The sequence below is a fragment of the Hyperolius riggenbachi genome, chromosome 2, assembly GCF_040937935.1.
Source record: "Hyperolius riggenbachi isolate aHypRig1 chromosome 2, aHypRig1.pri, whole genome shotgun sequence".
NCBI lineage: Eukaryota > Metazoa > Chordata > Amphibia > Anura > Hyperoliidae > Hyperolius > Hyperolius riggenbachi.
In genome coordinates this window covers 222,662,922-222,679,185 of record NC_090647.1, presented here as the reverse complement: position 1 = coordinate 222,679,185, position 16,264 = coordinate 222,662,922, and the positions used below count along the sequence as shown (strand labels likewise).

The window sequence follows — 16,264 nt, the reverse complement described above, 5'->3', positions numbered from 1 at the left end:
TCAGCTCAGCACAGCTCAGTAACTTTGCAGGCACTGTGATTGTAGCGCAATATGATCCTCCTGCACTCGTATACAGATGAACATATAGGTGAAATGTATGTAAAGCATATGATTGCAGCATGTGGGTATTGTGTGCAAACATTTCTGCTCTCTGCTCGTCCCTCCTCCCTTCTCTGTCCACTCCCTGCCCTCTGTCCATCTTCTCCCCTTCTCTGTGTGTCCACCCCCCTCCCCTTCTCCTGCCCTGCTAGTCATTTCACCCCCTAAATGCTTCCGTAGTAAAATGATCCGAGATTCGGATCAAAGATCCGGATCTTTTCAATGATCCGATTCGAATCATCCGGATCATTGAAAAGATCCGAACTTCCCATCTCTAATGACGGCAGAGTCATGTGAGCCGGTCAGGAGCCGCTTTCATTGGCTTCTGACCCTGTTTTTCAATGTAAGCCAATGGGAACAGCTTACATTGAAAGACAGGGCCAGGAGCCAATGAAATCGGCTCCTGACCGGCTCACATGACTCTGCCGTCATAGAGACAGGCAGAGCCTGTGAGATGCGGCGAGAATCGTCGGGTTTGAGCGGCGCGATCGGCGGGTAGCGGCGGAGACGGCGGATGCATGCTGCGGACAGTGATTGAAATCTACGCCCTGCCAGCCAAAAGCCCACCAAAACAGGGCGTAGATTTCAATCACTGCGGTCCTTAGATGGTTAAGGACCACTATTGTGAATAATTGTAAAATTTCAAATTCATATGTATAAAATGTACAGTATGTTTTTTCCGGAGTGAAATGCACCATGAATTCATGTTTTCCTATGTCCCTGTCACTGCTTTTTTTTTTAATTTTATAATTACTTGCACTTTCCGAAATGCGGTTGTTGAGTCCAACTGCGAAATGGTATGCAAGCAAGCAGGGAGGCTGACAGGCATCTTTGTGTAGATCCAGGAAGTGCTTTTGTAAAGAATAAAAAAAGTACTGGGTCCCCCATCAGATAGTGGTCCTTTAACAATGCTGCTAGCGTCCTTTTTTTTAATTCCTAGTGTACCTTATCTAGAACTGTTACACAGGCTGCATACTTGTTGCAGGTATGAGACTTCTTACTCCAAAAAAAGCTGCAGTACAGCTAGGTAACTGGCCTTTTAAAGCAATCCTGAACTGAGAGGGGTATGGAAGCTGACCTATTTATTTCCTCTTAAAGGGGCACTATTGCTAATTTCTTTGTTTTTTGCCACTATAATATTAATATTTGTATGTGTATCATACTTAGGAACATATATGGGGGAAAATTACATTTCTTTCTTTACACAGCCAATTTCTTTTTTACAGCTTTAGAGTCACGTCGGCAGATTTACCTTCCTGACGCGACTCAGGCTAATCCATGTTGTAGCAGGAGGCCTCTTTTTATCTCGTTGGAGCTGCCGTTATTGCTCACCCCTCAGCTCAGTTTAGATCCTTCCATTTTCCAACTGCACTATCAGTTACAGAGGTCACCCGAATCTGCCATAAAGTGCAGCCGCCGTGGAGAGTGGGACGCAGACGTCCTCCTAAGTGGAACACATCCGCCGTGCTGAGCAGGACCCAGCCGCACGGATTACGCTGCCCGGCAAGGACCCCCTATAGTGAACCAGGCAATGAAACGGACACCTATTGTTGTCCGTTTCTATGGTTACCAGACGACCTGCGCAAGGCAGCGGCGGAATCTAAGAGCACAGGGGTCCTTGCCGGGCAGCGTAATCAGTGCAAGGATCAATTGAACCCTCCAGGTAGGCCCATTGTCAGTGGGGTAGGGTCGCTTACGCAAAGAGTGGGGGAATATGTGGATTATTTCCTTCAGGATGTGGTGAAGCATTTACCATACCTTTTAAAAGATACCAAACATTTATTGCAAAAACTGAGGGATATAAAAATACAAAAAGGTGACCTGCTAGTAACAGGGGATGTCACATCCCTATATACTGTGATCCCGCACCGGGAGGGAATGATGGCAGTGGAAGAAGCCCTCCGGGGGGCAGCTACTCTTAAAAACAAACAAATTATGTTCCTAATGGAACTCCTCAACTTTGCACTCACCCACAATTATTTCTGGTACGAACATGAACATTATTTACAGCTCACAGGATGTGCCATGGGGGCAAAATTCGCTCCCTCAGTAGCGAATATCTTTATGGACAAATGGGAACAAGAGGTCCTGATGTTAGAAGGGGCTGAAAACATCATAAGCTGGAATAGGTTCATAGATGACCTTTTCTTTATATGGAGGGGAACAACGGAGGGTCTTGACCAATTCTGTCTGGCAGCTAATAACCACTGGGAACCCATTAAGATAACATTCCACCAAGCCTGTAAGCAAGTGGAATTTCTAGATTTGGTTATAAGTAGAGAAAGCGATCAATTAGTGACTAAAACATTTTTCAAAACCACGGATAAAAACTGGTATATTCCCAGAGACAGTTGCCACCATAAGAGATGGATGGATAACATCCCCAAGGGACAGATAATGAGGATGCGGCGAAATTGCACCAACGTGCAAGACTATAGAACGCAGAGCCAAATTCTAGTACATAGATTTATGGACAAGGGATATAAACAGAGGGAACTGGACTCTCTGGTGGAAGAAGTTGCCCAGTATGAGAGAGCGGATTTAATAGGGGATCCGAATCCAAGAATAAGAAAGAATCGGGAATTTGATATACTGCTAGAATATAATTGTCAACATAAGGATGTGGAATCCATTATTAAGAAACACTGGAATATCCTCCAACTGGATGGGACATTAAGTAAGATACTACCTGAAAGACCAGGATTCATTTATAGCAAAGCACTGAACCTGAGATCTAGGCTTGTCCCCAGCTTCCAGAATCCTCCCAGTAGTACAATGACAGATCTATTGGGGCAAAAGGGATTTTTTCCATGCTGTGGCTGTAGGGGTTGCAAAGAGGCACAGGCTATCAGAGGGGACAATCTTACGGCTAGAAACACAGGACACCTTCATCAGATAAAGCAGTGTATCACCTGCCATACCAAAGGGGTAATATATGTATTATGGTGTCCATGTAATTTGGAATACGTGGGGAGAACCACGCGGAAGTTACAAAAACGTATTGGGGAACATGTAGCCAATATTCTCAAAGGATTGACAACTCATAGTGTATCCAACCATTTTAGATTACAGAACAATAGGGACCCATCTGGCCTTAGATTCATGGGGGTAGAGGCACACACAAAAAGATGGAGGGGTTCCAGTATGGTCAGGGATATATCCCAGGCTGAGGGAAGATGGATCTTTAATTTGAAGAGTACAGTCCCAAGGGGGCTCAATGTGGAATTTGACCTCAACTGCTTTATCACTAATGACATATAAACAAGGAGGAATTATAGGATGAAGTATACCAGAGAATCCTGTAGCCCAGAAAGCCATTGCATTAAATCTGGACCCTAGCTGATATTGTATGATAGAGGGCTGGGTATTGAGGCCCTAAGGGATAGGGAGATGGACAGGGGCTTACAGAATTCTCCCCCTGTAGAAGATTGTCTTTTAGATAGTATTTGTAAACAGGGGCTATGGTGGTATAAAAATATTGGATGTAAAGTATGGTTTTATTTTGAAAACTGTATAGGGGTAGTGGGGAATGAAGCCCCAGGTATATGCATACAACCATGTAAGGAACAAGGGGATACAGCCCAGGAATATCTGCTGAACCAAAAGGAAATATTGAGCTCTTTGGCCCGGGTTAGATTAATTAGAGCAAAGTGTGTTCATTAGAGGTGTGGTCTGAATAAGATTCAAAGCTTCAATTATAAAGTGTTGGGTATCAATCCATAGCAAACCAATTTTATTTTTAACTTTATTCTCCCAATGCACTTTATATATAGATGGCTGTGCATAATATTTTAATATCATTTTAATATCATTTTATGTGGAAGCAACCTTAGTTGTTTAATTTCTAAAGGAATTTTATATAGGTAGAAAGATATTAATAACAGTCAGTTTATAGGCTAATGCCGGGAGCGGTTTAGCCACTAGATGGCAGCAGTATAGTCAATACCGGGCCAAAGATCTATGCAACAAAGGAACGCATGTTAACATCCGGAATATGCGTTCCAGGCAGTCGATTAGTACGCAAGGGAATGCAACCGGGGAGGAGCCCGCTGCTATAATAGACGTCGGCGTGCCTGTGACGTCAGCCCCTGATGAGTCCGATTGGACGAAACGCGTAGGGCGGAGCCAGGTGCGTCTGACGTCACAGAGCAGCGGGACGGAGGCACGGAACTGAGCGCTGACACTACTGGAACAGCGGGAGTACGGGACGCCGACACCGCGGTGAGAGAGCGGTATTGCTGGGCTGATTAGCCCGATATGCGCATTAATTTATTGTTCTAAGTGAGTGTACTGGAGGGCGCAGGCCAGGAGACTCTATGTGCAAACAATATTACGCTATGTGTCATTTATTTGTTTTTACATGATCTTTGTGGATTAAACTGGAGATTTTATACAAGCTGAAAGATTGGAGCTGTGGAGTTTGTTGCCGTTGGCAAAGCGCTAGACCCACCTGGATTTTGAGGTGGCATCTATCTGGTGAGCGGCCACATTGCAGGGAGAGGATTTGGATGTCACATGGTGTGGAACACAAGACACTAATTTTCACTGGGTGGATGTGCATGCAGTGAATGTATAGCATTGATAATGCACTATGTGGAGCTTGTTTTTTTCAGATTTATAACCACTGAGAAGAGGAGCGCTGTCACAACATTTTTCAGTATATTATTGTGGACTTGTGGTAGCGAATACTCAACGATAGAGATTCTTTGAGGCAGGCGCAGTTTGTATGTATTTTGAGATAAAAAGAGGCCTCCTGCTACAACATGGATTAGCCTGAGTCGCGTCAGGAAGGTAAATCTGCCGACGCGACTCTAAAGCTGTAAAAAAGAAATTGGCTGTGTAAAGAAAGAAATGTAATCTGCCACAATAGATGTTCATAAGTATGATACACATACAAATATTAATATTATAGTGGCAAAAAACAAAGAAATTAGCAATAGTGCCCCTTTAAACAATGTAGGTTTCTTGGCTGTCCTGCTGAGCCTCTGCCTCTAATACTCTTATCTATAGACCCTGAACAAGCATGTATATCAGTTGTTTCTGACTGAAGTACAGATACTACTGCAGCCAAAGAAAGCAGCTGGGCAACTGGTATTGTATAAAAGGAAATACATATGGCAACCCCCATATCTCTCTCAGTTCAAGTGTACTGTAAAGGAACAAATATGGCAGCCCCCAATACAGCATGTAGGCTGCACTTTCCACACTGAAAAGGAGGTTCTAGCACTTCTCTACAAGTAATAGTTGCAAATGAAGCACCAATTTATTTTGTGGCACTGAACATTAAGCATAATGGCTGAAAATTATGAACTTGTATAGACAACCAGGTCAAAATATGACACAGTGAGGTGCTCCTTCGTAGATATGGTCTATCAGATGCAGAATACCAGTAATTGCTTCTGTAAATTGTCTGCAGCTTGGAATTTAGCCAATCAAATGCACTTCCTGTCAATTCTGTTTGGCTCAGTTCCAAGCTGCATACAATTTGCATGCAAGCCGGGATCATTTGCAACTCACTGACCGTCACTGTTCCAAAGTATGGAGTCATACACGGGCATAAATGATTGCCCAGATTTATGAAACAATGGTAAAATTGACGTGTGCTTACAGTGCACACTAATTTTTTCCTTGGTGGGGGGGGGGGGGGGGGGCAAGCAAACAACTTAACTCATGTACTGTACGCATTTTGTGTGATGCTTGTATAATGTTTAAAATGCGTTACACTATCTCTGTGTAGCGCACATTATACAAGCAACATGTGCGTTGTGTACATACAGCAAATTGCGCTGTTTGTTGTTGCGTGGTCTGCGTGAAAGCCAGTAAGATTAACATGCACCATGTGCACGCATCAATTTTACTGTTGTGTTTGAATCAGAGCCAGAGTGAGGAGGTCATTGGAGAAACAGAGAATGTTAGTTGTGCATTTATATTTAAGGGGTGAAACAGAAGTTGTGAAGTGATTTGCGTGCAAAGCAAAGTTGCATAGTGACTATATAAAATGCTGGTCAGAAATGTTCATTTTTCTTAGAAACCTTCTTGAGAATCTTCTCTAGCAGTACAAATCGGACATGTTCCAACTGTTCTCCTCCTCTCTAACACCCATAAACCTTGCAGTCTGCATTAGCTTTTGGTCAGACTTGAGTGACATCTGTAGCTGCCTGCATGGAATGCATCAGGTGACCCGTGAGGGCTTGCAGCTGGGCAAAGTTGTGTTGGAAGGTTTGGTAACTTTCTGGAAAGCCCGTCGTTCCCTCACATCACAGCAGAGATGAGAGCTGTGGTATTAAAAAAATGAGAAATGTCTTTTGGCAGCTGTATCCTCTGCTAACATCCAGCTGTCCCAAAGTCTGTGAGCAACTTTAGAGGATAGATGAAGCCTGGACAATATGGTGTTTTGCATAACGTTACACTGCTGCTTTTATGGCCCGCAGTTTCATATTTGCTTTCTTTTCTGTGAAGTGATAGAAAATCTCTATAGTTCTGTAGATAAGATAACTATTTTGTACTTTTCAGACCTGCGTGACCAGTGTTCATCAAACCCATGCCACAAACCTGGATCAGACATTTGTATAGATCTGCAGGGAGACTTCTACTGCCACTGCAAAAATGGATGGATGGGCAAGACCTGCAACACTGGTAACTCCGCTTGCTCCATTTCTCTTCTGTAAAGTATAGGTCTACTATCACTCTCGGCCATTATGCCAGCCTGTGGGAGACCTGGTGGACACACTGCCTTGCTGTGCTATCTTGATGGCCCCAATTACTGTGGTAAAATGGAGTTCAGTGGCAAGTAATGCCTGGATTGTCACCTCATCTTCACATTTTAGAGAGTAAAACACAGACTGGAATTATCCAGCAGCATATTGCTGAATACATCAGCTTACCCAAGTGCCTGCTTCAGAAGCAGCTGGTGCAGGGGTGTCAAACTTTTTGACTCGTGGGCCACAATGGGTTCTTCAATTTGACCAAGGGCTGGACCAAGAGCAGATAGATGTGGTCCCCAGGCCCCTACAGAGTAGCAACTCACCAGTCCCAACTGGAGCCCTCCTCCATTAGTCTGTGTGCTTCTGTCTTCGTCCCCGCATCTTTTCAGTGACCCAGTGGCATGTTATTATGTAAAAAACATGTGCTGGGTAATGTAAGAGAGGCACCCCTCCGAGGATGAAGTTGGGACCCCATGGAGTAATGGAGGAGCATGCCAGCCCGGATAGATGAGTCTCTTTAATGCCAAGCACTCTGCAGGGGCACTGGGGAAAACAATACAGTTGTGGGGGGACCTGAGGGGCCCAGGCAGCTGGCTTGGGAACCCTGGTAGTGTTGTCAAAGATATTCCAAGATAGTCTATAAATAAGCCTGCTGTAGGTTTCACAATGGAGGAACAGAATTGGTATTGACATGTAGAGGAAAACAATAGGTACCTAGTACTACTAGTAGCAAAATTGCAAGTTTATTCACCAATTGCATACAAGTGCATGTTGCTGCAGAAATTCAGATTAAGAAACAGACATACCTGAGTAAAGATGGGAATCAAGCAATGGGTGCAGCATCCTCCCTGATGCAGGCACCTCATGTGTCCTCCCTAATGCAGGCACCTCATGTGTCCTCCCTAATGCAGGCACCTCATGTGTCCTCCCTAATGCAGGCACTCCATGTGTCCTCCCTAATGCAGGCACTCCATGTGTCCTCCCTAATGCAGGCACTCCATGTGTCCTCCCTAATGCAAGCACTCCATGCGCCCTCCCTGATGCAAGTTTCCCATGCACCCCCCCCCCCCCTATGCAGGCACCCCATGCGCCCTTCCTGATGGAGGCACCCTCCCTGATGCAAGCTCCCCATGCACCCTCCCTGATGCAGGCACTCCATGCATCCTCCCTGATGCAAGCTCCTCATTCTCCCTCCCTGATGCAGGCACCCCATGCGCCCTCCCTGATACTAGCACCCCATGCACCCTTCCTGATGCAGGCACCCTCCCTGATGCAAGCGCCCCATGCACCCTCCCTGATGCAGGCACTCCATGCATCCTCCCTGATGCAAGCTCCCCATTCTCCCTCCCTGATGCAGGCACTCCATGCATCCTCCCTGATGCAAGCTCCCCATTCTCCCTCCCTGATGCAGGCACTCCATGCATCCTCCCTGATGCAAGCTCCCATTCTCTGTCTCTGATGCACGCACCCCATGCGCCCTCCCTGATGCAGGCTAGTGTTGGGCGAACAGTGTTCGCCACTGTTCGGGTGATGTTCGGGTTCGGCCGAACACCTGATGGTGTTCGGCCAAACTGTTCGGCCATATGGCCGAACTAAGAGCGCATGGCCGAACGCTACCCGAACGTTCGGCTAGCGCTGTGATTGGCCGAATGGGTCACGTGTAGTGTTGGGCGAACATCTAGATGTTCGGGTTCGGGCTGAACATGGCCGAACTCCGAACATAATGGAAGTCAATGGGGACCCGAACTTTCGTGCTTTGTAAAGCCTCCTTATATGCTACATACCCCAAATTTACAGGGTATGTGCACCTTGGGAGTGGGTACAAGAGGAAAAAAAATTTAGCAAAAAGAGCTTATAGTTTTTGAGAAAATCGATTTTAAAGTTTCAAAGGGAAAACTGTCTTTTAAATGCGGGAAATGTCTGTTTTCTTTGCACAGGTAACATGCTTTTTGTCGGCATGCAGTCATAAATGTAATACATATAAGAGGTTCCAGGAAAAGGGACCGGTAACGCTAACCCAGCAGCAGCACACGTGATGGAACAGGAGGAGGGTGGCGCAGGAGGAGAAGGCCACGCTTTGAGACACAACAACCCAGGCCTTGCATGAGGACAAGAAGCGTGCGGATAGCAATTTGCATTTTGTCGCCATGCAGTCATAAATGTAATACAGATGAGAGGTTCAATAAACAGGGACCGGAAACGCTAACCCATCACAGATGTTCATTGTTCATGTTACTTGGTTGGGGTCCGGGAGTGTTGCGTAGTCGTTTCCAATCCAGGATTGATTCATTTTAATTTGAGTCAGACGGTCTGCATTTTCTGTGGAGAGGCGGATACGCCGCCGATCTGTGACGATGCCTCCGGCAGCACTGAAACAGCGTTCCGACATAACGCTGGCTGCCGGGCAAGCCAGCACCTCTATTGCGTACATTGCCAGTTTGTGCCAGGTGTCTAGCTTCGATACCCAATAGTTGAAGGGTGCAGATGGATTGTTCAACACGGCTACGCCATCTGACATGTAGTCCTTGACCATCTTCTCCAGGCGATCGGTGTTGGAGGTGGATCTGCACGCTTGCTGTTCTGTATGCTGCTGCATGGGTGTCAGAAAATTTTCCCACTCCAAGGACACTGCCGATACCATTCCCTTTTGGGCACTAGCTGCGGCTTGTGTTGTTTGCTGCCCTCCTGGTCGTCCTGGGTTTGCGGAAGTCAGTCTGTCGGCGTACAACTGGCTAGAGGAGGGGGAGGATGTCAATCTCCTCTCTAAAGTCTCCACAAGGGCCTGCTGGTATTCTTCCATTTTGACCTGTCTGGCTCTTTCTTCAAGCAGTTTTGGAACATTGTGTTTGTACCGTGGATCCAGAAGGGTATAAATCCAGTAATTGGTGTTGTCCAGAATGCGCACAATGCGTGGGTCGCGTTCAATGCAGTCCTAGGCCGAAGAGGTCATAGCCTAGGGTCACAAAAACCTGTTTATTTGGGCTATTTCAATGGTAGTGATGGTGACGTACATAAATCTCAGCCATGGCCGTTAGCAACGTCTGAATCTCACGAAATGTCTCATGCAGGTAGAAGACATATTGTTAGACTTGGATTCCAAAGATGGGGTCCCTACATCTCTGCAAACCAGAGTTACAGGGGTCCAAAATTGGTAAAATCCCCCATAGGCTTTCATTGCCTCCCTATTTCACTTTCCAAAATCTCACATCTTTTCAAAGGGCAATGGCTCAGCAGTACCAAATTTTCTAGCATTGTAGGGACCCTTAGGGGGATCATGACTGGTGAGTTTTGCCACTGCTGAGCCATTGCCCTTTGAAATGGTGTGAGATTTTGGAACGGTAAATAGGAGGCCCAATGAAAGCCTATGGGGGATTTTACCAATTTTGGACCCCTGTAACTCTGGTTTGCAGAGATGTAGGGACCCCATCTTTGGAATCCAAGTCTAACAATATGTCTTCTACCTGCATGAGACATTTCGTGAGATTCAGACGTTGCTAACGGCCATGGCTGAGATTTATGTACGTCACCATCACTACCATTGAAATAGCCCAAATAAACAGGTTTTTGTGACCCTAGGCTATGACCTCTTCGGCCTAGGACTGCATTGAACGCGACCCACGCATTGTGCGCATTCTGGACAACACCAATTACTGGGTTTATACCCTTCTGGATCCACGGTACAAACACAATGTTCCAAAACTGCTTGAAGAAAGAGCCAGACAGGTCAAAATGGAAGAATACCAGCAGGCCCTTGTGGAGACTTTAGAGAGGAGATTGACATCCTCCCCCTCCTCTAGCCAGTTGTACGCCGACAGACTGACTTCCGCAAACCCAGGACGACCAGGAGGGCAGCAAACAACACAAGCCGCAGCTAGTGCCCAAAAGGGAATGGTATCGGCAGTGTCCTTGGAGTGGGAAAATTTTCTGACACCCATGCAGCAGCATACAGAACAGCAAGCGTGCAGATCCACCTCCAACACCGATCGCCTGGAGAAGATGGTCAAGGACTACATGTCAGATGGCGTAGCTGTGTTGAACAATCCATCTGCACCCTTCAACTATTGGGTATCGAAGCTAGACACCTGGCACAAACTGGCAATGTACGCAATAGAGGTGCTGGCTTGCCCGGCAGCCAGCGTTATGTCGGAACGCTGTTTCAGTGCTGCCGGAGGCATCGTCACAGATCGGCGGCGTATCCGCCTCTCCACAGAAAATGCAGACCGTCTGACTCAAATTAAAATGAATCAATCCTGGATTGGAAACGACTACGCAACACTCCCGGACCCCAACCAAGTAACATGGACAATGAACATCTGTGATGGGTTAGCGTTTCCGGTCCCTGTTTATTGAACCTCTCATCTGTATTACATTTATGACTGCATGGCGACAAAATGCAAATTGCTATCCGCACGCTTCTTGTCCTCATGCAAGGCCTGGGTTGTTGTGTCTCAAAGCGTGGCCTTCTCCTCCTGTGCCACCCTCCTCCTGTTCCATCACGTGTGCTGCTGCTGGGTTAGCGTTACCGGTCCCTTTTCCTGGAACCTCTTATATGTATTACATTTATGACTGCATGCCGACAAAAAGCATGTTACCTGTGCAAAGAAAACAGACATTTCCCGCATTTAAAAGACAGTTTTCCCTTTGAAACTTTAAAATCGATTTTCTCAAAAACTATAAGCTCTTTTTGCTAAAAAATTTTTCCTCTTGTACCCACTCCCAAGGTGCACATACCCTGTAAATTTGGGGTATGTAGCATGTAAGGAGGCTTTACAAAGCACAAAAGTTCGGGTCCCCATTGACTTCCATTATGTTCGGAGTTCGGGTCGAACACCCGAACATCGCGGCCATGTTCGGCCTGTTCGGCCCGAACCCGAACATCTAGATGTTCGCCCAACACTAATGCAGGCACTCTTCTGATTTTCCACATTTGTTTGTCTGGATGCAGTCACTGCACTAAAGTTCCTGTGTGTATATTTTTACAGATATTAATGAATGTGCTGTTCGGAATGGAGACTGTTCTCATTACTGTATTAACAAGCCTGGATCCTACCACTGTTTCTGCCAGAGTGGCTATCGGCTTTCTGTGAACAATAGGACCTGTGAGGGTAAGGCTTAAATGGACTCTGTAACAAAAATGTCATTGTGTTTTCTACCATCCTACAGGTTCCTAAACCATGTGCTCTGGCTTACTGCAGCACTTTCTACTATCACCATCTCTGTAATAAATCAGCTTATCTTTCCCCTCTCGGACTTGTTGTCCTGTGTCTGGAAGGCTGCCAACTCTTCAGTGTGATCTGCTATGCATGCCCCCTCTATGCACACTCCCCTGTGTTTGTGTTATTTACATTAGCCAGCTTTTCTCTGCTCTCTTATCTTTTACAAGCTGGATAAATCCTCTGTTTACATACTGATGAGTCACATACTGCAGAATTACAGACAACGGGGCAGCGCTGTCTGCAAGAAGAAACAATCAGCTTGTAACTCTTCAGTGAGCTGCTGGGGGAAAGAAACACACAAATGATCTCTTGAGATTCAAAAGGAAGGCTGTATACAGCCTGATTGTGTACGGATGTATTTTCTATGTGTGGACATACTGTACATCAACCTACTTCCGGTTTTGGTGGCCATTTTGTTTGTTTACAAACAAACTTTTTAAAACTGTTTTTGACTACTTTTAATGCGGCGGGGAGCGGCGAAATGAGGGTAATAGGAGATGTCCCCTAACACACTGGTATGTTTACTTTTGTGTGATTTTTAACAATACAGATTCTCTTTAATACTATTCTTATTTAAAGCGGGAACAGGAAATGGCAGGCGCTGGAAAATGACAGGCACCTTTCTTCTTCTAATGCTGCTAGGCGTCGGGAAGGTGGAGGCCCCAGGACCCCCTAACGTCGAAAAATGTCAAGTCCGTGGGGGGTTGGTTTTGCAGGGTATCGCGGCCGTTGTGCGTGCATCCCCGCTTGAGTGGCGGAGCTCCACTATTTACGTCTGTTTACGTTGTACAGCGCTGCGATCTACTGTAGCGTTGTATGGGGGACAGCTCTGTTGCTGAGCTGTCCTCAGAGGAGGTACACAAAGTGATCCCTCTCGTAGGCTGCAGCAGCAATCAGATGCCACCAACTTGAGCTCTGTTGGTGGCAAGAAAAGGGGGGGGGGATTCATTTGTGTGCGCAGTTGTATGGCTCTGCAACTAGCAGTTAAAGCTGCAGAGCCCTAAATTGTAAAAAATCACCTGGTCACTAGAGGCGTGTAAGCCTATGGTCCTTAAATGGTTAAGCGATACTACATGGTGGAGATTGTGTGTATTGCAATCATCAGTTTTTGCCCTGCAGCTTTAGCATTGGGATTTTTAAAAATACTCTGACCCTGAAAAAAGACAGACAAGCAAGGCTTGTAGAAGAAGTATTTGTTGAACGTTATCTTTCTGCAACAATGTATACTGTTACAATATTGTATAGCACACTGTAACAAGTTGCAGCTTGCACACAGGCAGGATGGCTCTGTAGTGAAGGAGAACACTGCTCAGCACTAGCAGCTGACAGAGCTTTTCTCTACATTTTATTAATGTTCACTGGCAGTGTCTGAGAGCACAAGATTAGGGATTCCATAAGTTAGACATACACTGTTAAGGTGGCCATACATCTAGTGATTTGGTGTCCAATAGACTAATAGACAGATCTTTCTCTTTATTGAATCTCATCGGAGAGAGATCTGTTGGAAGCCATAAACTACAGGTCAGTTTCCAATCGATTTCAGTATGAAATCTTTCAGCAATCGGCCTTGCAAACCCGCCCCTTGCCACTGCCCCCTCCACCTTTCCACTAGTGTACATGTACCCCCGTTCCCTTGCATTCATACATTATCTATTAATGTTTGTTCAGTTCAAGTGACTATCACTACTGGACACCTTCACCACACCCAGAAGAACATCACTCACAAAATGATGAGACCACCAGGGTCTGTAAGTGCCTGGTGGATATTACCAGGTCACCCACGACCATACATGACCAATTTTAATCCAACCGATCTTTCTTGGCAACAACGATTCAATCCAGATCTCTCATAACCACTGTGGCTTAGCAAAAAACTCTTCTTTTATTAAAGAACAAGCGACACCCATGCTAACCTAGAAATAAAAAACCCATATATAAGTAGATAAATCCTACTTCTACTTAAATAACAGATTTATTGTGCTATCCACATCATGTTTCCTGTGAATTTTATAAATGAAAAGCAGAAAATCCTATTCTAGGCAGTGGCCATCTTGCCAAGCTAATGCTGACATCATATCCTCCCTGACTCTTGTTTTCCCCCTCCCTTCTCTTGCTCATTCTGTATCCATTAGCTGCCCTCCTCCCAGAGTCTTCAGACACTCCCACTGAGGTGTATACTAGGAACTGCACTGTCCTTTTTTTTTTTTTTTTTTCTTTTCTCCTCCAAATGCTGAGTCACCTCATCCTTGCTTGTAAACACAAGTGAGCAGAGGTGTTTCAGATAAGCATCTAGGCAGGGAAATAAATGGAAGAGGATTATGTCAAGCAGGTAGGTTAGGGGGTCAAGTAGGGGATTATGTCACACAGGGAGGTTAGGGTTAGGTGTCAGGTAGGGGATTATGTTGGGCAGGGAGGTTAGGGGTCAGGTAGGGGATTATGTCACACAGGGAGGTTAGGGGTCAGGTAGGGGATTATGTTGGGCAGGGAGGTTAGGGGTCAGGTAGGGGATTATGTCACACACAGGGCTGTGGAGTCGGAGTCGGGGCAATTTTGGGTGCCTGGAGTCTGATTCGGGAAAAAATGCTCCGACTCCGACTCCTAATGAATTTAAACTGTAATTAAAATAGAAAATATGATAAAATGTTCTATTTCTCAGATAATAGTCATTATAAATAATTTATACATACAGTAATAGCTGTGCTTAGTCCACAAAAATGAAATGAACCAATCAAAATTAGTTACTTGTGCTGCTTCAGTAAAGCAGTCCCAGTATTTTTAAAGTCAGATATACACATCTGATTGTGACTGTACAGTATATATGATGTGTACACAGGAATCTCTTATATATACTAAATAACGTCTATGCTGTAAGAATAAAGCCTGATGTGTAGCCGTGTCACTAATGGAGATGGTCAATGAGATGGAAATAATTCTGCGTTGAGTCTGATTTATGCAAATGTACATAAATCAACAGTACAGTTAATTTGATTGCTCATGAAATCAAATAATTTGATATGTTGTTAAAATTTGGTTTGGTGACTACGAATTAAAGGGTACCTGAGAAGGCTGAAAAGAAAAGTTTAATACATACCTGGGGCGTCTTCCAGCCCCCTTCAGGCTAATCAGTCCCTTGCTGTCCACCTCCACCACCTGGATCTTCTGCTATGAGTCCTTGTAATTCAGCCAGTCAGTGCAGTCCGGCCGCATGCCGTTTCCACAGCCAGGAGCGTTCTGCACCGGTGCAATAGTGCTATGCAGGTGTAGTACGCTCCCGGCGGCAGAGTGGGTGAATTCGCACTACGCCATACTGGCTCAAGTACCTGGACTCATAGCAGAAGATCCAGGTGGTGGAGGAGGACAGCGAGGAACTGATTAGCCTGAAGGGGGCTGGAGGAAGCCCCAGGTATGTATAAGACGTTAATTTCATCTGTCTCAGGTTTAATGTGTAACACAGTAATACTATACTCTACATATGCACTCTCCACAGAGCTGCAGGGAATCCACTGATAATGTTGTGCACATTGAGCACAGAGGTGTTGTCTATCACCCATAAACCTGGTTCAGATTGTTCATGAAGAATGTGTAATAGAGGAAGAATTTCCTTATTCCCCTGCAGAGTACCTGCATATCACTCTTACATGTACCCACAGTTACATTGCCTAGGGCCTGATAGATGTTCTTTGTTCCGGTCTGTACCTTTTACAATTACTCTTATCAAGGGCTAGTTTTAGTCTATGACTAAAGGGAATAAATATGGCAGTCTCCATATCCTTCTAACTTCAGTTGCCTTTTAAAATTCCTAAGCATTGGCAGTTAAGAGACTAATTTCATGTTACATACTTTCAATCAACAAGATTGTAATATGCAAATTAGAGGAGTCAGTCGAGGAGTCTGAGTCAGTGGAATCCTAAACTGAGGAGTCAGTCGGTGGATTTTTGTACCGACTCCATAGCCCTGGTCACATAGGGAGGTTAGGGGTCAGGTAGGGGATTGTCACACGGAGGTTAGGGTTAGGTTTCAGGTTCGGTATTATTTCGGGCAGGGTGGTTAGGGGTCAGGTAGGGGGTTATGTCACACAGGGAGGCTAGGGTTAGGTGTCAGGTAGGGGATTATGTCGGGCAGGGTGGTTAGGGGTCAGGTAGGGGATTATGTCACACAGGGTGGTTAGGGGTCAGGTAGGGGATTATGTCGCACAGGGAGGTTAGGGTTAGGGGTCAGGTAGGGTATTATGTAGTAATCCCAAAG

At 45.5% G+C, this 16,264-nt stretch overlaps 1 protein-coding gene across 2 annotated transcripts in view; it reads left to right on the top strand.

The window, feature by feature from the left end:
• The window catches only part of GAS6 (growth arrest specific 6), a 136,055-nt gene that overhangs the window by 38,775 nt on the left and 81,016 nt on the right, over positions 1 to 16,264 (top strand). For both annotated transcript variants that reach the window (XM_068268213.1, XM_068268212.1), the window contains exons 7-8: positions 6,613 to 6,735; positions 11,786 to 11,908. In XM_068268213.1, the coding sequence (XP_068124314.1) occupies positions 6,613 to 6,735; positions 11,786 to 11,908 (246 nt within the window). The remainder of the gene's footprint in view (positions 1 to 6,612; positions 6,736 to 11,785; positions 11,909 to 16,264) is intronic.